Raw genomic sequence first — 22,366 nt, forward strand, 5'->3', positions numbered from 1 at the left:
TAGGTTCTGTGATGTTTGGATTTCAGAGTATCCATATTACAGAAAGGGAAGATGTATTCATAACAAGCTACATTCCTAGATAGAAAGATCTCATTAGTTTTTAGATCCAAAAGTATGAAGCCCTTAGTGCCTTGTTTGAAACCTAAGAACACATTTTGTCTAGACCTAGGTTCAAGTTTCTGTCTATGTCCAACTAAAGTAGATGCATAACATAGACTACCAAACACTCTTAAATCAGTCAAATCAGGCAAAACATTGTGCAATTCTTCAAAGGGAGATTTATTTGACAGAAAAACAGTAGGAAGTCTATTGATCAAATGAATAGCATAAGCAGCAACATAATTCCAATAACCGTGAGGCATATTAGATTGAAACATTAAAGCCCTAGTCACACCAAGAATATGTTGATGCTTTCTCTCAACAATTCCATTTTGTTGAGGTGTTTCTACACAAGAGGTTTGATGATTCATACCTCTTTGAAGGAAATAAGCCTTCATGAGAAACTCTTTGCCATTATCACTTCTAATGGTTTTAACCTTAGTGTCAAATTGAGTTTCAACATAGGTAACAAAATTATTTATAACATGATCAGTTTCATTTTTTTGTTTCATAAAGAAAAGCCATGTGAATCTGGTTTTGTCATCAACAATGGTAAGGAAGTATTTATGACCAAAGGTAGATGAGGTAGAAATAGGTCCCCATATATCTATATGTATGATATTGAAAGCAGAATCAGATCTAATAAAGCTATAGGAATAATGCAATCTTTTCTGTTTTGCTAAATGGCAAATTTCACAAGGATCATGAGTTTTGGTACACTTTATAAAAGGGAAAATAGTCTACAAGTGTTGCAATTTCTTGTGTGAAGGGTGTCCTAATCTAGCATACCATAAATTGTGATCATCATATGAGGTGTAAACATTTACAATGTGAGGCTTAGCATGAGTCTTGCTGAGTTCATTTAGCAAATACAATCCTTTCCTTAGCTTAGCTACACCAATCATCTTCAAGGAGAGTTGGTCCTGAATTTGACAATGATTGGTGGAAAAAGTTAATTTCCAGCCTAGAGAATTAGTAAGTTTAGAGATAAATATTAAGTTAAAGTTGAATATAGGCACATATAGCACATCACTTAGGTAAAACTGGTCAGAAAAAATAACAGTGCCAGAGTAAATTGCAGTTACATGATTGCCATTAGGCAATATGATGGAAAGAAGGTTGATCCTTATGTAATTTTGATAGGCAGATAGGTTGCAACAGACATGGTCTGTTGCACCTGTGTCAAGCACCCAATTGCTTGATTTGTGCATATGTGATGCAAGTTTCATACCTGAATTGACATGATTGAAATTAGGAACAGAATTAGATGTCAAACTAATCTGGTTTGTGCTATGCATTGATTGATTCATAGGCTCTTGTATTATGTTTCTCAGTGCATCATGCTGAGCTGGAGTAAAAGCAACTCCTGGATCTTTGTCATCTTTGCATTCTGCACTAGTGCCATTTTCTTGTGAGTTGTCTTGATTATCACTTCCTGAGTAGCAATTCACACTGTTAGAGGTGTTAGAAGGAAAGCTTGGTGGAAATCCATGCTTCTTGTAGCAATTATCAATTGTATGTCCACTTCTTTGGCAGTAAGTGCAAATCTTTTGACCTCTGCCTCTACCAAGAATTCCAGATCTTCCTTGCATAGTTGATCTTCCACCCATAGTTCCTCTATATCCTCTTCCTCTTCCCATCTGTCTTGAGTCAGTGTTAGAATTTGAGATGCTTGCTGCAATTGTTGGATTCTCAATTAGCAAATGTCTTTCTTGTTGAACTAGGATTGAGAACACATTGTTGATTGGAGGTAAATGTTGCATCACCATAATTTGTGATCTAACAGCAGAGTATTGATCATTCAATCCTCTCAAAAAGCAAATCACATGCTCATTTTCTCTGTATTTTCTGATTGTAGGAATGAGAGTGCAGTGACATTTGATCTCACACTCACAGGGAGGGATTGGAATGTAATCATCTAATTGCTGCCATAGCCCTTTCAGCTATGTATAGAATTGATCAATTGTTGCATTTCCTTGTATGATATTATGCATTGCTCCAATTATTTCTGATATTTTGAATAGGTCACCTTGATAATACCTTTCTTTCAAATCATCCCAAATCTCCTTTGTAGTGTCCATCCATAAAACACTCTGAACTATTGATGGTTGAATCGCATGAGTGATCCAAGACACAACAAGACTGTTGCATCTACTCCAAACTGCATACATCTGATCATGTGCTTCTGGTTTAGGCAAAGATCCATCTACAAACATCATTTTGTTCTTCATTTGCAATGCCATGGTCATTGCTCTTGACCAAGGATGACAATTGTCACCATTTAAAAGAGCAGAAACCAACACAACTCCAGGATTTTCATTTGGAGATAGGTAATAAGGACTGATAGGGTCAAGGATGGGGTTGATTATCTGATTCGCCATTGCCATGATCAAGAATCAATAAAGATTGAAAATGTGTAAGGTTGAGGGAGAAAAGAATGGAAGCAGCACGAGATTGAAAAAGAAGAATGAAAAGAAAGTCTAAAGGAGAAGAAAGAAGAAGAATTTGGCGCAGCAGAGACACCCTAAAAGGGTGCTCTGATACCATGTAAAAAATGCTTTCCCATAGTGAATGGTGAATGAAGAATGAAGAAGATGAATCATAAAGGAAGAAAAGTTGAGAATCAAAAATACCAAGAAGGAAATGAGAAAGTGATCTAAACTGAATGAGAAATTTTATTGATGATCTTGATTAATTGATTAATGAAGAAGAGAAAGCTAAGCTATATATACAAGTAAGTTTAAACTAACAAAACTGAAACTTGCCAAAAATGGAAACTAAACTAAAAACAGAATTAATAGAAATTCAAAAAAAAAACTACTAAAAGAGGAAAGTTCTTATATGTTGCAAACTTCAGCATTTTGGTGACAAATCTGGTTGGTGAGATGATTATTATCTTCAACATTTCTCTCCAAAAGTGAGAGATCTTAATTATTTTCTTCCCTCTTTTCTCTCACTTCCAAAATGGTGCTTATTCTCAAAAATTTATTTTCATCCCTATCTTTCCCTTTGTCTTGATGAAAAGGATTAATTTGAACAAATAAAATGAATGCACGTATGGTAGGTAATTGCATTAGAGGACAAATATACGGTCAGCGATGGCATGAGACAATGGGAGCCACATATGAATGACGGAATCGATAACATACTCAACAGAAACCGGTCAACTATGGGTATCTAAGTTTTCCGCATCACATTATATGGTAATTTATTTTATTTATATGGACACGTGCTATGGTATCTTAAGCATATGAATTGTGAAGATATGTGGCATTCACATTATATGTCTGTCCCAAATGGATGGCTAGATATGAGTCTTGTGGCATCATGTTACCACCTTCTATCATACCTAGAAAGTGCAAGTTAATAATTCATCGTGTATAATCAATATATGGGAAGAATAGACCAAACCTATAATCCTGCAAGATAAATAAATAACCAATAATTGTACCTCTATATTGATGGCACGGACAAAACCTTTTGAAGTTTTTATTTATGAAAGACTTTTTTGAAGTTGGCTAAAGTAGCTTCCACTCGAGAGACACAATTATTGAAGTCATTCATATAGGATGCATTCTATTTTCAATAGTTACTACTTTAATTTGTGGCTAAGATAGAAGAAGGATAGAGAGTAAAATAAGAGCATCTTAATCTCTTATCAACTTCATTTGGTGGCATAGCCACCTTAATGTGAACCCATAAAATTTTGATTTCATGTAGATTATTCCCATGCATAGTTAGTATTTTTTTTTTGCTGTTGCTGACTCTGCTCATACAAAATTATATTCATATCATTCATTTTGTCATAATCTAATATTTTTTTGTTTAATTTGGTAAGCAAAAATATTATAAAAGGCATAATGGATACCAACTCAGTTACAAATTACAATTTGATACAACTGATATCTCTTTTACTCGGAAATGTGTCTATCATTGTCTCTAATATTTATTCACACCAAATAACTCTCGGACAATAATATAATATTATATAAATTATATGCAAATGATAAACTTAGAATTATATTTAGAGTTAAATATCATTTATAACATATATTTTAATTTAGTGATGATGGTGACAATAATAAGGGTTTGGATAAGATAGAGCGGTGATGACGATAAAGACTAAAATAATACAAATTAGTTGTTCTCAACCTTGTCCTCAATAATGTAATAATCCAATGAAATTGATACTTACTAAAAAAAATTTAAATATTGGAAAACATAAGTTATGGTAATGAAAGCATACAAGTTGCAATCCTGTTATTCTACCAGTTTGTGTCCCTATCTAGACAAGACCTCATCATCTTCCAGAGGTTCTTTTCACTCATTTTATTCACATGTTTTTGGTACCAAAATCCTGCAAGTAAAAGGAATACAACACAGTATCACCAACTGTGACAAAGGGATGCTAGCTACCTCCTGTTTTTGCAATGTGCATGTTTCATGCATCCACTTGCATTTTGGATTTATATGAAACAAGATATAAAAAATATGTTCACAACATCCAAATGTTTGTCTTTCACACATTTCATCCACCACAAATTGTCCACAACTTAATCAATATATTATATGAATATTACTTGGAAAATGACATGCTTCATTATTACTCAAATAACAGTGAATCTAATAAAATCACTTCACATTTTTCTGTAAGTTTGTTTCATGATCTAAAAGATGGAAGGCTCACTATGAGCACATGCTATGAAAAATTGAGAATCCAGTTCTCATGAAGAGTTAAGCAAATGATATGCTTCATTTATGGAACAACAAAAGGGAACTTTTCATGAAAACCACCATGGTCTGATTTAATATGTTGTCCCATAGGTCAAACCATATTAGAAATGAATCTCAATGATATTTGTGACAAGTGTTTAGCACGTGACATATCTTCCAACTATGTTATTAACAGGATGTGGTCCCATGTTCATAGTTAAGACACTAAGATTAAAAATGAACAAGAGCGAAAAGATAATGATAAGAGAAGGTGCTAGAATTCAATATTAAGATATCCCAACAGAAGAAAAATAAAGTTTCACTTAGTGCGTAAGTGTCCCACATAATAGAGTGTAAGAACAAAAAATGTACACAACCTCATTCAGCAAGTAGCAAGTATGATTTGAACCCACTTAAGCAGTAACTCGCCATTGTGTTGATGCTGATAGAGAGAAAAATCTAGTAAACAATATCTTCGCTTATAGAATAACTTTTTTTATACTACCAAGGGCATTCACTTACTCTATGGTAAGAAACTAATTCATTTTGAGATGTATGGTTACCCCTCTAACAACTGTTGCTCGCAGGAATTAAACCATTAATATTTTGATCTTTCTGATGATCTAACAGAACTTTATACCGCCTTGTTAATTATATATATAGAATAAGACTGGGTACATTAAATTAATACTCCAACTTCAAATACAGGAGAAAAAAATTGCCCTATTATGCTGTGGTGATTATGAGCTTTACTTTATGAGCAAAATTTTGTCAAAGTTTAAGCTTTATGAAGACACACATAAAAACTACCCACAAGAGCCCATTATGCTTGAAGTGTGGTGGATTGTCCATAGGCCTAATTTTGTTTTAAATTCAACTTTTAGTTAGAAGAATCAGGACAATCAAACCCATAACCTTTTCGATAAATGAAGATGAGTGGAATAATTCCATTTTTGTTTATATGTTTTGCTAGTAAAACATGGTAACATATACTGTTCCACAGAATGAAAGCAATACTTGTATTGATTCTAGAAAATATATGAAGATCTTTCTTCCAAAAACAAGCTACTCTTGAAATTTAGTAAATGGTTATGAAATGCTCATAGTAATTAGCTGTCAAACTTATAGAATCAAATTAATTGACAATTTGAATATAAATTATCCATTTTTAAGTACAGATAATACAGAAAAGCATGAGGGTATGCTTGATTGAATATGTGGAAAGTGAGAAGGTGAAAAATGAAAATGTATTTGAATACAATAAAGTCCAGATACAACCATCAATTGGAACCTTGAGAATAAACACCTAAAAGGAATGAAAGAATAATTCAACTCCCAAGTGGAATATGCTAGAAGCATAGAACAGAAGATCAATGACAAAATAATGGGTACAATTTAGTGAAGGCCCAAAAAAGTGACACTGAAAACCATACCATTGGCATATAGATTATGGTTATGGATACTTCATCTAGTAGCAACCCAAGAATATAATGAAAGTGGCATAAAAGATGGACAAGCAAAAAAAGTACCATATAGAAAGTATGAAGGAATTGCTTGGTTGAACATATAGAAAGTGGTAAGGTGAGAAGTTATTTGAACACAATTAAGTGTAAATACAACCTTCAATTGGAATCTTGAGAACAAGAATCTAAAAGCCAATAAAAGAACACTTCAACTCCCAAGTGGAATATACTAGTGCTAGAATCCTAGAACACATGATCAATGGCAAAACAATGACCACAAGTTTTGAAGGCCAAGAAAAAAGAGACATTGGAAATTATACCATTGGCATATAGATTATGAATTATGATAGGGAACTGAAAACAGTAGAATCATAGTATTCCACTTTAAGAAAAAAGGGATAGATAGGATCATAGGAGGATGCAACTAGGAATTAATATTAACATGTTGTAGGGACAACATAAACTTGACATGAGATACTATTCCAAAGATAAAGGTCTCAATTAACCAATAAAAAAACTTCAAAAAGGTCACTAGGTGATGAAAGGTCAAACTTTGACATGGCATATATCTTAGAGAAGGATAGGTGATAAGTGGTAGTGTGGTACATTGCTGAGGGCCTTAAGAAACTCATGGTAAAAATGAAGAATTAAAGTGATGGTTAAAGTAAGTTCAAAACTTTGATCAAGGTAGAAATGTGGTACCAGGAATTGAAGAGTAGAATGAGGGCTTATTTTAGATAAAGGAACAAGTTTAAGTAAGGATAACTATCACCTAGTAGTGAGTGATGATTGTAATTACCATGGAAGAAGCCCCCAGCTTGTGTTTAATAATCAGAGACTATGTTACAGTACCCACCTTGGAACATGTTTTGTAATTGTAAACCAACAACAAAACAAACCAAAAGTGGACACTCATTCACATTTCTCTTTTATAAATAACATTGTGCATTTCACTGAATAATCTTATCAACAATTAAATACTTTGGATACTTAAAAATCTTAAGTATTATAACTTACAATAAATCTAACCTTAAAAACCAAAAAATAAATCTAACTTTAGTTTTAAATTTTTCTAAATTGCACTTATTGTCCCAAAACAAAAATTAAATATTCTCATTGCAGACCATTCTTGTATTTGCTATTAATACTGGGCCAAATGAGTGATTTAGTAACCCACTCACATAGATGAATTAGGCCTATCAGATAATATACAAGAGCCTAAAGATACGGGCCAGGATCAGGAACATACGTTCATTCATGACATAGGTTAATGTGTATTGGGCTATGGCATTGAAAAATAATCACTGACTTTTGAGAGCATCTGCAGCAGATGTCACTGCTGACGAAAAAATGAATAAGAAATTTAAAAAGTTAGTAACTATGCAAAATATATACATCCTGCGTGAAGGTTACATCACATTATTGGTACTTGTTGATGTTGTCATCGTCCTATTAGTTGTGTTTCAAATTTTTGTGATCAATAAAATTTGCAACGATAAGTATCTATTTGTGTCTTCATTAAATTATCATTGTCTCCACACTGACCACATAAGTTGTTTTCAAGTTGAAAATTTAACACTATCAGTTAAATGAAATTGTTTCATACCGATTTTTTTATAAAATAATTAAGACACATAACAACGTCATTTTAATCAATGAATTAACTAAAACAAAAAATACAAATGAGGAAGTAAAATAATGACCAGGAGAAAATAAGGAAAAAAATATAATTGTCCAAATAATTTGTATGGTAGTTTTAGGAGAAAATAATTAATTAACAAAATAAAGAAAGTAACATACAATAAGGAAATAAGGAAAAGAAAGAGGTTAAAATTTAGGAGTGAACAAGATGAGGAGATAAGAAGAAGACATAAACGATTGATTTTTTTTTTAAATCAGTTCGTTTCACTAATTGTGTTACAAATGTCATGTATGGTCAAGTGTGCATAAATAACGTGCCACATCAATCATTCTCTTATCATTCTCACACCCATATGAAGAGATCAACGTGACTAGCAATACTAAAAAAAGTTGAGGACCGAAATTATAATTTAAATTTATTAAAGAAGATCTAGAAAATATGAATCACTAAAATGGGTGTTCATGCATGATATGGGACAAATTTGGTCATTAATATGGAAGAACTTACAAATTGAGCAGTACTGATAAAGACAAATTAGATTAGATTGGCATTGGCCCAACTTAGACACAGTCGTTTTGCTTGGCTTCACGAATCAATACAAAGTTGGACCCACTTCTCTTATCCCATTTCTTCCTTTAACACAGTTCAATCATTTCATTCACAGCTCACACACACACAAAATCATTCAGATTAACGCAATAACAATGAAAATTTCAATCTACTTTGTAATAGTATTAGTCTTACCTTTATGTTATGCAATCGACGAAGATGGAGAAACCATAATCTTCAAAACACTTGGCAGAGACAACTACGCCTTCGACATTTACACTCTTCCACTTCATCACTCACCAAATTACGAACTTCAAATCACTGATGGAAACTCCGTTAACTTTAACGGCCACTTTCCCTCCCCTTCATCATTCCTCCCTAACAACCAAACCACTACCGAACTCCCCTCTAACTCACCGCCACTCCAACTCCTCTACGTTACTGAACGTAACGGCGTCTCCACAATCTATTACGACGTCGTTTCCACTCACCCTTCAGAAACCTCTTCTAATAGAAGATCGATTCTTCAATCTTTCACTACCACACATAGAACTCAAATTGCTTTGTTACCGAATCACTTGAATGAAAATAAAGTTTCGATTAAAGATAAGCCTAGTGTTAGTGGCGAAAATTTAATCTACGTGTCAACACATGAAAACCCGGTTCAGCCCCGGTCTAGTTGGGCCGCGGTTTATTCAACTAATTTAAAATCCGGTCTGACTATAAGACTAACCCCATACGGTGTTGCTGATTTCAGCCCCGCCGTGTCTCCGTCGGGTATTTTCACGGCGGTTGCTTCCTACGGCAAAAAAGGTTGGTCCGGTGAGGTAGAGGATCTCACTACGGACATCTATGTTTTCTTAACTGGCGACGGAACTCACCGGGTTAAGGTGGTTGAACACGGTGGCTGGCCTGCTTGGGTTGATGATCGGACTATTTACTTTCACCGGAGAGGCGATGATGGATGGTGGAGCATATACAGAGCGATTCTCCCAAACGAAAGTCATGTTTCTGTTGACACGGTGGTGACTCAGCGAGTCACTCCACCAGGTCTTCACGCGTTCACACCAGCAACCGCACCAGGTAACCATGACTTCATCGCCGTCGCAACGAGGAGGCCAGGTAATAGTTTTCGTCATGTAGAGTTATTCAACCTGGTTAAGAACGAGTTCAGTGAGTTAACTCGCTTGGTCTCACCTCGTTCTCATCACCTCAACCCGTTTCTCTCGCCCGATTCGTCCCGAGTTGGATATCACAAGTGCAGAGGAAAAGAAACTAGTAATAGTAGCCCTCTGCTTTTTCTCGAGAATGTTCTAAGCCCGGTTCCCGGTCTAACGCTTTTCCGGTTCGACGGTTCTTTCCCGGTTTTCTCACCATTAGGAGACCGCATCGCTCACGCTGACTTGCCAGGGGTTTATGTTGTGAACCGGGACGGTTCGAACCGGAGGAAGATTTCAGACGTGACGGCGTTTTCGACTGCATGGGACCCGGTTCGACCCGGGGTCATCTATACTGCGGTTGGAGAAACATTTGCTTCGGAGAGCACTGAGGTTGATATAGTTTCAATCAACGTTGATGACTTGGACCAAAGCAACAATCTTAAAAAGTTGACACATGATGGGAAGAATAATGCTTTTCCTTCAGTCTCGCCAGATGGAAAATGGATAGTATTCCGGTCGAGCCGGTCCGGTCATAAGAATTTATACATCATGGATGCGGTTCATGGTGAGAAAAATGGTTTAAGGCAGTTAACTGAGGGTCCATGGACTGACACAATGTGTAACTGGTCACCGGATGGGGAATGGATCGCTTTTGCATCCGATCGCCATGAACCGGGTAGTGGCAGTTTCGAGTTGTACCTGATCCACCCGAATGGAACCGGGTTGAGGAAACTGGTTCAAAGTGGTTTGGGAGGGAGGACTAACCACCCATCTTTTAGCCCAGATGGGAAGAGTTTAGTGTTTACTTCAGACTATGCTGGGATTTCAGCTGAGCCAATCTCGAATCCACATCATTACCAGCCATATGGTGAAATATTTACCATTAGATTGGATGGGTCGGGTTTGAAGAGATTGACCCATAATTCGTATGAGGATGGAACCCCTGCTTGGTCACCCAAATATATTAAGCCTGTGAACGTGGAGAAGCCCAAGGGTGAACCTTATTGCAACTTTGAAGATTGCCATTGGCTTAATGACACACCAAATAGGAGTGTTCTGAATGTGGTTCTGCCTGCTTGTCCAATGAGTCATAAGGTAACTTGCCATGTATCAAATTCAAAGGCTCAGTGTGGTGTATAAATGATTTTCTATGTGCATGCCATTAGATACCAGTTGCTAAGTTAGGATAAACTGGGATGTATGAAATGTGGGTTGAGCATGTTTTATTAATGTTATTTTGATTTTGATGATGCTTGTAATGTTATAATATGTATATGCATGCCGTATCATTGTATAATGGAGATACTGGAAATAATGATGCTTATAAAGTTACTTGATTGTCTTGTGTATTATTTTTAAGTGCCATCTTCATGGTTTACTGGTTTAGTCATTTGCTCTTTCTAGCCATTTAAACTCTTAAAGCAATCTTATTTTTTGTAGAAACAGTAGGCAGTAATATACAAGGTTGCTTCATGAAGCATTGACATTTCATTTTTTTGTGAATAATGTGGGCAAACCCCTAATAGTTTGTACATCAAATGAAAGCAGAGACAAGAATTCTAATTAACATGGAAGGGTGAAAGGCAACTCTACATTATTGTACATTGTAAGAGAAGCACTTTCCCTTGGGACATAAGCTATGTCAAACTAAGCCTAACTATCAAGTTAATTCTGGAAAAATTCTGGTGGTATTGAAGGAGGACAGTGCTTCTTGGCCACATATTTGTACTGAAAACATAAATCAAGAGTTAGTACTAAAACCGATAGAAAGTAAACATCAAACCTTATCAATGGGGTAATGAGGTTACCTTATGCTGGTTGTATTTCTCCCTAATTGCAGGCAAATTAGAATTAGGGCTGCCGCAACAAAGACGATGGAGATCCATTACACAGTCACACAAATCAGAAGGATGGTAAAGTGTGTAATGCTGCAGTGTAGAATTCTGTTCACAGAACATAAACAGTAGTGAGTCAGGCATACCCGAAAAGAATCCCTTAATGATGCAACACTTAATCTTTATTCTTAGCATTTATTGCTTACCCAAGGTTTCATTGAAGGGAAAAGTATAAATTTGGCCAGGAAAATTGCAGAAGCGGCTATAAGTGATGGAGCATAACAAAGCATATTGTACTCTAAGAGAGACAATTCCGCAATGTAGTTTGTCAAGCACTCTAGTTGTAGTGATGGGGCCTGAAAACAGATAGGTAAAACCATCAAAAAGAGCCAATAATTTATAAATGGATTTATAACAACAATTCTAACTATGTGCAATCACAATATAAATAATAAATAACTGTGGTACATGAACAGAAAATGGAAATTGACACCATCAAGATTCCATCTTCTGAATAGGAGGAGGAACAACCCATAGGATAATGATATAGTTATAGATGTTTCATTTTCCTTCAAGTGTATAGCTAGAATATCCAAGTGATCAAAATGCTCCACTATTATTTGAACATTCCCTATTACAGAGATACATAAACTGCATATAAATGGCCAGATTAAGCAAGGAGAGTACCTCAGTGGCTCCTTGAGCTGCACGAATAAATCGTCTGCAATAATCATATCAATGAAGAAAAGATGTTATATTAGTTCAGTGTCTAGGAACTTCAAAATGCGAATATGATATTCATCAGTTAACTATTTTCACCTTAAGAAACATTTAATTGTTGGGGCTGTCATTTCAAACTTCAGAAAATTCAAGACAGCAGATTCCATCTCTAAAACCTGCATCCAAATGTTTGCATGAGAGTTGCACAACTCAATGATCAAATGCTCAAAACATGTAAAAATTAAAACTACAAAACATATCCAGATAATTCAAACCAAACCAAACCTCTTCTTTGAAGTAAGTGTTATCAGTTATGTAGCAAAATTCCTCCACCATAGGTGCACAAATCTCCTCATATTTACTGTCAACAAGAACAAAAACCATTTATAACTGCATGCCTTTTATGTTATCTGGGAGGGAATAAAAGTAAAAAAAAAACCATCAATAAAAAAAACACCAAGTATAAGCTTCCTTACGAGGCAATCATCATGGAGGCAACACCAAGTAATTGTAACCTTTGCCTATTCATCACATTCCCTGAAAGATACCGATCTACGTAGTTCACTGTCAAATACAATGTATCAGGTACAAGTCTATATTCTTCAGCCACCTGCAATTGAAAATACTTGTTTAGCATACACAAGGAGGTGTGAAAATGAAACTCTAATTAATGTTAGAACTTCACATATGTCAAGACTCAATATAATAAAATCATTAAATCCACATTAATTTGACTATCAACATATATTACCTCTACAAGCCAGTCAATCAATATAGCACGCATGCTTGGATTCATGTCCTTCTGAATTTTCTCCATGAAGTCTGTGGATGGCCTTTTCTTTACCTGAGATTCCAGAAATTGGAGGGGATAAGTATTTTTATTTTGGTAGCAAATATTTGACACTTTATTTTGGATACTCTCATGACGTAACATTACCATCTTTGTTAAAGAGAAGCTAACAGAACCTTCTATTATTAGTTATTCAACAAAAGTGAGAGATCCAAAATATCAAATCCAAATAGAAAATTTAAGCATAAAAATGGTCATAGTTAACAGGGAATATGAAATGTCAACCTCAGTTGCACGCAGGTGCTTGTAGATGTCACAAGCAAAGGTTGCACAAAGCTGAGGGTCCTTGTAATTATTATCAACATTGATAATTTTTTCCTCTTTTTCCAACTCAACAAGTATGTCTCTACTGCATTTGTTTCCTGCAAACAAATCAATGATAACACATTAGAATGCACTTGACCCTCGAAAGTTTAATTGATCAAATATTTACAAATTTGAGCAAACAAAACATTATATTATATCTTGTAAATAAGTCAAGGCAATGAAACCTGTTGGCTCTGTTGTATCAGAGATGTTGAGATTGGTGAAAGTCTTCCTCTCAATTGAATCAACTGTTGAAACATCAGTGTTGTCAAGATATTCAATCTCAGGGCTCTTGAAAGAATGACATGAAGACATTGACCCATCCATAGAAACTGAGATTTCATCTGATTTAGTTGGAGAAATATCCATGCTGCTGATTGAAACAGTTGTAACTGTTGGAGGATCCTCAACCCTTTGAGGTAAAGGAGTGGCCTTTGGAAAAATAGTTGTAGTAGATTTAACATTTGTCAAAGAGGGTAGTTTATTGCTAGAAATTGCTGAGCTAGTGGTGCATGGTAGAGGCTCTTTCTTGGCCTTGGATACTTTAGTAACACATGGTACCTGCCAATGCAAAATTCCACTAAATTAAAACCAAAGATACAAAAAAAATCGTAGGATGTAGCTAACATACTTACGTATAAAATCCTAAAAGTGTTGTGGTAACAATTGATCAAGAAAAATAAATCCTTACAACATCAACATATTAAGATAAGTCTCTTATCGGATGAGAATATAGTCAAGTCATTATTTATGACTTCGACAACCTTCATCCTATGACCTAGCTATTAGGCTCAAGTTAGGTAATTAGGTCTCATGCAAACTTCACACTCCAAATGTCCATTCATTCATGCTGAAACATACTTGTGAAATATGAATGTCACGTTTTGAGTCTGTTACATAATTCATCACTCTTTATATTAATTTTATAAGATAATATCATTGTTGATATATAATGATGATAAATTAGAGAATTATGTAAATGATATTGACTTTGATTAATCTGAGTCAAACTGAGAAGAGCAATTAGAGTTAAATCTCTGTGAGCACCTTTTTTTTCTCTTCATAATACTACAACCCCACAGGAACATAAATACTACTTTTTTTTATTCTCAAATGAATAAAACTTGTCATGAATCATTTAAAGTACACATTATAAGATGAAAATGTGAAGAATACCAAAGTGGAAGATGAGTTGCGAGAAGCAATGTGATTAGTGAGGTTAGTAAGAGGAGGACGCTTCTTAATCTTGCCAACATTGTTGCTATTCTCCGAGTTCGATGCACGACGCTTCGCCATAGATGATGTAGTTGATGAACAAAAAGACGAACCACGATGCATTTTGTTTCTATTTTTCGTTTTCAAATTTTGAATATCACACAAAACTTATTCTTCTTCTTCTTACTCTTATTGTTTCTTTATGTCACGCTTTTATTGTTACAGATTCCTTTGTTTCTTTCTGTCTTCTTTTAAGAGAGAGAAAGAAGTGTGAGTTGTGTAATAAATTGGTTTAATTTATTGCGGTTTTGAGGGCGCGGAAAGAGGTTAGTTTCAAATAGGGGATGCATCTGGGCCGTTCATCTGGGCTCGTTTTTTTGGGTTTAGGAGCGGGGGTGTTGGAACATGTGGGGTCCACACTTTCTTCTAACACTAGGTGACAGACCTTGAACTAGGATGAAGGAGCTATCTCTTTGAATTTGAATTCAAACGGTCACTGATCTTGTCCCCTTATTACTAGTTTTAGGACCATGTAATATCAACATTCAAATTTCATTCCTACATTATTTCATTAACATAATATCTTTCCTCATTCCTATCTCAATTTCATGCATTAGTACAGTAGAAAATTGTCACATAATTAAAAATAAAATTAAAAAAATATATAAATAACATGGTTTTGGAACCGAGGATATTGATCAATTAATGTATATATCATTTTTTCTCTAATTTATTGAGCTTTTACTTTGACGTATTAACCATCGTTTACTATTTACATCTCACAATACATCAAGCTTTTATATTTTAAGAGAATGATAAAATCAGACATAAATCACTTATCTCCATTTTTGTCTATGTTTCTTATCATGATCAATCAAAATGTTTCACTCAATTAAAAAGAAAAATCTTTAAAACATAAAATAATATTTTTATATTATTTAAAGAAAGATGATTGGCTAGAGACATATAAATATACTTATTTTCAGACAAAGGATCCATATTCTACAAAATCATATCCCAACTATGAAGGTTGGTATTCTTTTTTGCTACAAAAAGGTTGATATTCTAATGCTTCTTCATAGAATTCCTAATTTAATTATATTTAAGTTCAAATTTGTGACCATTTAAATTTGGGCCATTATAAAAAATCACCATTACCGAAAAAAGTTTAAATTTGTGCTTAAAAGTTAAAACTTTCGGGTCTACCTCACTATGTTAATTAAGGGAAGAAAATCTTCTTCATCCAAAAGCTCTTTTTGGCACATGAAAAATGTTACTATATGCTTTGTGAAATAGTGATTTTGAATCAAGTAATTACTCTTACTCAGATACCAAAAACTTGAATTATGTTCATGATATTGCCGATTTTTACTCTTTGTTGTCGTTGACGAATGTGTTTCAAAATTGGATTTTTACTCTATAATCATGGGATTACTACTTTTCTCAATTTCAATTGAAACAATGAATGAACTGAAATATTTATAGAGTATTTTTAAATTGTTACATATGTTTATCATAATATTTCAAATAAAATATCAATGAATTGGAAATACATGCAGATAAATCAAAGAAACAATAAAAACAAATTTGAAATCGTGCAAACAAAAAATGTGGGGCTGCCCCTTTCTTATTGTAGCACATGAAGGGAATCAAAGTTGAGGAAAGTGTGGTGATGGTTTATCATCTACCAACTATGTTGAAATACTTCTTTTTATAATATATACACATTATGCACGTATACAGCTTTTTCAAAACACAACCTCAATTTGTTTTATCAACCATGGTGTAATGTCTTATTTATCTACTTTGTTTCTTCCACTATTGTTTATTCTCCCACTCTATTAATCTCTACCTTCATTCTTTCATTATGAACACATGTCTTATTTATCAACCTTCACTCCACTATTACATTTTCATTAGTCACAAAATATAAACTAAATATATATTTAATTATTGTTTTACTTTTCTAATTAATAAAAAACAAGTGGTACATGAAATGGTACAAACTTTGAGACATAAAATATGGCTCCTTTTTTCTTTGGGGTCTATATTTTTACATGATCATAACTACACAGATGTTCATGTGGAATGAGTATTTTTAATAAATAGGAATCACGCAAAATGAGGAAATTTTTTTCTTATTTCAATAATAATAGTAAAAGAATAGTCAATCAATATACTATTAGTCTTCTAATGACAACCTCTAGGGGGTTGCCTTAGAATTAGGATCGTTTTAGCTTGAAGTTTTGAGCTTTTTAAAGTGTAATTTGTTTTTGGTGAATTGTGGGAATTTGGGGTTGTTTTAGTGAGGGAAATGGAAAAGATTAGGAGGGGGAAGCGCCACAAGCATGGAAGCTTGATAAGCTATGAGGTTCGCCACAAGCAAGGAAGTTGATAAGAACTTGTTAATGGTGACCACGGCCAACCTAGGTTTAGGATAAGTGTTCTCAACTAAAACAATTCAAATTTACTCAAAATTCAACTTTTTTTTATTAATGAATAAACAAAATTATAAATAGGCAGATTTGCCTCGCTGAAAAGATAAAGATAAGATCTAATTTAAAAAATTGAAATTTGAAAATAAAATCCTAACTAACATAATCCTAACAAGCCAAATCTAATTTGATCTGATCAATTTCGGTTGGATTAAGTTGTTGAAGATTTGAATTTGAATTAGCCTCGAAAATTCCTCGAATTAATCATAAAATTTCATTGCTTGAGTGGACTTGATCATCTTCTCTTCATCCCTTAAGTATAGCCACAAGTTGGTTTCGAAATTGTTACATTGTTCCTATTTTCATGTCATCTTGTTTATGCTACACCACTTAACCACTACTATGCCAAATTACAAGAAAATAAATAATTTCTCAATCCCAAAATACATCAAATTAAATACTAAAATACTTGAATGAAAAATAAACATAAATTCTAAGACTACATGAGAATTAAATTCTCATTTATTAATAACAATACAAATAAAATAAACTAAATATGCTACGAATTCTTTGCAAGAACATGACTTCCATAAATCATAGGTCGCCCCCCTTGATTTACATCACCTTCATTTGGTAGAGTAGAATTAGAGTGAAGATAAAAAAAAGTGTGAAAGAGTTTGAAGAGAAATATATGTTTTCTCCTCTTTGGTTGTAAGGAGAAAAGAGAAAATGAAATTAAAATTGTGCGAGACACACCATAAATTCTTTCCTTTATAGTTTGGGGAGAGAGTGGTGATTTTTTTTTCCTCAACTTTTTGTTTTAATCTATTTTGGATATAAAAGTAAATTAATTAAAATTATAATAAAAATATTTAATACTATTTATAATCTAAAATTATAACATTTATTTTTAATGAATAATATAACAAAAGTTTCATTTTTTCTTTATTTTAGAGATATAATTGTTCTATGAAACATAATATCATTTTTCTCTTCTCACTTTATGTTCAACCAAATAAAAGAGTGGGTGAGGAAAATGTTTATTTCTCTTCATTTTCTTTCATTATTCTCTTATATCTAACTTTACAATAATTTATTTTATTTCTCCTCTTTCTCTATCCATACTTCTTACTCATCTTTTTATGTCATCTTATTTTATTGTGTGCAACCAAATGAAGCCTTAAGTTTTATTTGTGAGTATGGTTTTGGAGAGGAAGAGATGACTTTGAAAAGTTTATCTCTTGTTCGGGAGTTGGAAGAAGAAGATTTTGGAGGGTTTGTTAAGCCCTCTAAAATCCCTCATGTGTTTATTTTTATATTTTCAACAATTTGGGATTTTTATGGAGACAAAATATTAAAATACCTAAATGTTTTTAGTATGATATATATGTTATTATTCATTTCTCATTGTCAATTACATTTTTAAAGGAAAAGTAAAAAATATTCCATTATCATTAGTTAGCACTTCCACAATCTAAATTTCATACTTCCAAACAAGGGAAATGATTACATTCTTTTTACATTTCCTTCCTCTCATTTCCTAGCCATTTGATCATCTCATTTTCTTTCACTCATAACTTCCAAACATACCTTAGCCTTTGTTTGGGAGTATGGTTTTGGAGGGGAAGGGAAGAGAGAGAGGATGACTTTGGAATGTCTTCCCTCGTTTGGGAGTCAGGCGAAGGAGAAAAAATATTTTTGAGGGTTTCTCAAGCCTATGGATGGAAACGGGTGCGGGTAGTGCTTTCCCGTTCCCAAACTCGCAAAATTTGCTAGTACCCAGGCGGATAGTGGGTATTTAATTTTAATTATATATTTATATATTTTGTAACAATCAATATGTAAAAAATAATTATTACATGAATAATATGATATTTATATGATAAAATTATGATCATAGGTGTAATTTATTATGAAATTATAATAAAATATATAATATATAATCTTAAAATAATAATAATAAACTATAATATATATAAAAATTTAATTAAAAACTAAATTCCTAAATTTGCAGGTACCCACAGGGTAGGTATCATAAAATATGTTCTCATGCATAAGTTATTATTACGGGTACCTGTTGTGGATATTTCTACGAGTACTCACGAATCGTAGTTTTTTGTCATCCCAATAGTCAATCTCATTAAAACCTTCAATGTGTCTATTTTTATAGTTCCATCAATTTAAGGTTTTTTGGAGACAAAATATCAAAATAACTAAATATTCTTAGTAAAATTATATAATTACATATTATTTTTCATTTCTCATTGTTAAGTACATTTTTAAAGGAAAAATAAAAAAATATTCTTACATTATTATTAGTTTATCCTCCTGCTTCTAAATTTCATACTCCCAGGGGAGAGAAATATTAAGGGCAAAATAGGAAAATAGAATCATGGTGGTACTTATTTCAAGTTTTGACTTTATATATAACTAGTGTGTACAGGCCCTACGTGCCTGCCAGCGAATATTGTGTGATATTACATATTCAATTTTTATATATTTCATTTTTTGAATTAAAATGTATTTGTTGTGTTCGGTGTACTTTATATTATATTTTTGTGTGTTTATGATAATGTTTAATTTAAGGTGAGATATGTGGTTAATTAATGTATTGGTGGTAGTTGCTTAGGATTATATAGTTTTTTTGTAAAAATTAAATAATGTTAAGGGCAATATAGGAAATGAAAATTACTACATGAGGAGAGTTATTTCAAGTTTTGGCTTTATATAGAGTATAGATATATATATATATATATATATATATGTATATATATATATATGTATATATATATATATGTATATATATATATATATGTATATATAGTGAATGTATATATACTATATACTTTAGAAATAAAAAATATTAAGGGCAAAATAGGAAAGTAGAATCATGGTGATAGTTATTTCAAGTTTTGACTTTATTTATACTAGTGTGTACATACAGTTTGTGTCTGCCGGCGAATATTGTGTGATATTATTCAATTTTTATATATTATATTTTTTTTTGTTTATGATAATTTTTATTTAAGGTGAGATACGTGGTTAATTAATGTATTAGTGGTAGTTGCTTAGGATTATATAGTTTTTTTGTAAAAATTAAATAATGTTAAGGGCAATATAGGAAATGAAAATTACTACATGAGGAGAGTTATTTCAAGTTTTGGCTTTATATAGAGTATAGTTTTTTGTTTATGATAATTTTTATTTAAGGTGAGATACGTGGTTAATTAATGTATTAGTGGTAGTTGCTTAGGATTATATAGTTTTTTTGTAAAAATTAAATAATGTTAAGGGCAATATAGGAAATGAAAATTACACCATGAAGGAAGTTATTTCAAGTTTTGGCTTTATATATAACTAGCGTGTCGACAGGCACTTCGTGCCTACCGACTCACATTCTTATTTTCTAGTATTAAATATTTAAGAGAATCATATTATATTTTTTGTGATAAAAGAAATATGAAAATGAATTGTAATTCTTTTAAAAAACTACATTCATAATATGATATTTTTAGGTATGTAACTTTCTCTAACTCTTATTAATATTATTATGTATAAAAACATTGTAATAATAGTTAATTAGAATGATAAAATAGCCAATAAGAAATTACATCATATTAGGTAGTTATAAGATGTTTTGACTTTATATATACTAGTGTGTATAGGCACTTCATGCCTGTATGGTAATATACATTCAGTTTTTATATATTTCATTTTTTCATAATTAAAATGTATTTGTTGTATTCAATATACTTTATACTATAATTTTTGTGTGTTTATGATAATGTATAGTTTAAGGTAAGATATGAGGTTAATTAATGTGTTGGTGACTTGGTGGTGATTAATCAGAATTATATGGTTTTTTGTCAAAATTAAATAATGTGAAGGGTAAAATAGGAAGTGAAAATTATACCATGGTGGAAGTTACACCATGTTTTGACTTTATATATAGTATAGAAGTATAGATATAGATAGTATAGAAATATATATATATATATATATATATATATATATATATATAGTGTATACTTTAGAAATAAAATATATTAAGGACAAAATATGAAAGTATAATCATGGTGGTAGTCATTTCAAGTTTTGGCTTTATCTATAACTAGTGTGTACAGGCACTTCGTGTCTGCTGGTGAATATTGTGTGAACATATTCAATTTTTATATATTTCATTTTTTTGAATTAAAATGTATTTGTTGTGGGCGGTGTACTTTATATTATATTTTTGTGTTTATGATAATGTTTAATTTAAGGTGAGATATGTGGTTAATTAATGCATTGGTGGTAGTTGCTTAGGATTATATAGTTTTTTTGTAAAAATTAAATAATGTTAAGAGCAATATAGGATATGAAAATTACATCATGAGGGAAGTTATTTCAAGTTTTGGCTTTATATATAGGATAAATATATAGGATAAATATAGATATCTATAATATAATATTGAAAATAAAAGATAACTTAAAACAAGATAATGTATTGATCTAGTGGTGTAAAGCCCCACTTATGAATGACAATGGTACGGGCGAGCACAAGTAGTAGCTACCCGTTTCAAAATAGGAGATCATTACCCATACCTAGAGGTGAAAACAGGTCAGGTCACCTACCAGGGGCCTATTACCTTGCCTATAACAAGCTATGTCAGGCTAGGTTTTTTTCGTAAACAGGTCAGACTCAGGCTTTTTGAAAAGCCTATTTAGTTTAACAAGTGAGACTTTAGGCCCTCCAAATCGCCTATAAAGCTTAACAGACAGACCTATTTATTTATATTATGTAATAATATTCATATTTTATAATTTTAATATATAAGTAAAATTATTATATATGTAACTTTAATATAAAAATGTATACAAAAATATTATTTAATTGTTATGATGATAAAAATCTATTTAAAAGTATGATATTAGTTATTTAAATATAGATATGATCACCTATTTCAATATAATATAGTATAATAGGCCTTGTCAAGCTAGGCTTTTAAACATGTCAGGTCTAGGCTTTGGAAAAAAATTTAAAGAGGCTAACATGCCAGATCCAGACTCTTATATGCTATACACGCTCGGTCTGTTTAAGGCAAAGTCTGCCTGCCCTAGCTTGTTTCCATCCTTACTCATACCCACCCGTACCCGTACGGTACCCGTGTGCGAATAATCGCGGGTACTTGTGGGTGCCCGCAGTTTTCCTATATTATAAATGAATTTTTAATTTTTTACTTCTATTGTTTCAAATGAGATGAAACTTAATTATTTTTGTATCTTTTGATTGAATATTTGACAAAAATGCTAAATTTATTGATGTTTTCTATTTGTGTGATTTTTTGTTCTCATTTCCTTAACAAAAAATATCTATTTTCTTTGTAAAACATGTGTAAT

The 22,366-nt window shown here is 32.5% G+C and overlaps 2 protein-coding genes across 2 annotated transcripts; one reads left to right on the top strand and one right to left on the bottom strand.

Moving 5' to 3' along the window:
- LOC109326621 lies at window positions 8,527–10,978 on the top strand. The gene has a single exon (XM_019559336.1). It carries the CDS (start codon window positions 8,622–8,624, stop codon window positions 10,764–10,766), a length of 2,145 nt encoding a protein of 714 aa, XP_019414881.1. The 5' UTR covers window positions 8,527–8,621; the 3' UTR covers window positions 10,767–10,978.
- LOC109326622 (cyclin-A1-1-like) lies at window positions 11,076–14,781 on the bottom strand. The gene is made up of 11 exons (XM_019559337.1): window positions 14,514–14,781; window positions 13,523–13,898; window positions 13,257–13,393; window positions 12,933–13,025; window positions 12,658–12,791; window positions 12,467–12,542; window positions 12,281–12,357; window positions 12,149–12,182; window positions 11,668–11,817; window positions 11,435–11,569; window positions 11,076–11,354 (listed from the first exon to the last, which is right to left on the bottom strand). Exons 1-11 carry the CDS (start codon window positions 14,673–14,675, stop codon window positions 11,292–11,294), a joined length of 1,437 nt encoding a protein of 478 aa, XP_019414882.1. The 5' UTR covers window positions 14,676–14,781; the 3' UTR covers window positions 11,076–11,291.

The sequence above is a fragment of the Lupinus angustifolius genome, chromosome LG14 (assembly GCF_001865875.1).
Source record: "Lupinus angustifolius cultivar Tanjil chromosome LG14, LupAngTanjil_v1.0, whole genome shotgun sequence".
In the NCBI taxonomy this organism is placed as follows: domain Eukaryota; kingdom Viridiplantae; phylum Streptophyta; class Magnoliopsida; order Fabales; family Fabaceae; genus Lupinus; species Lupinus angustifolius.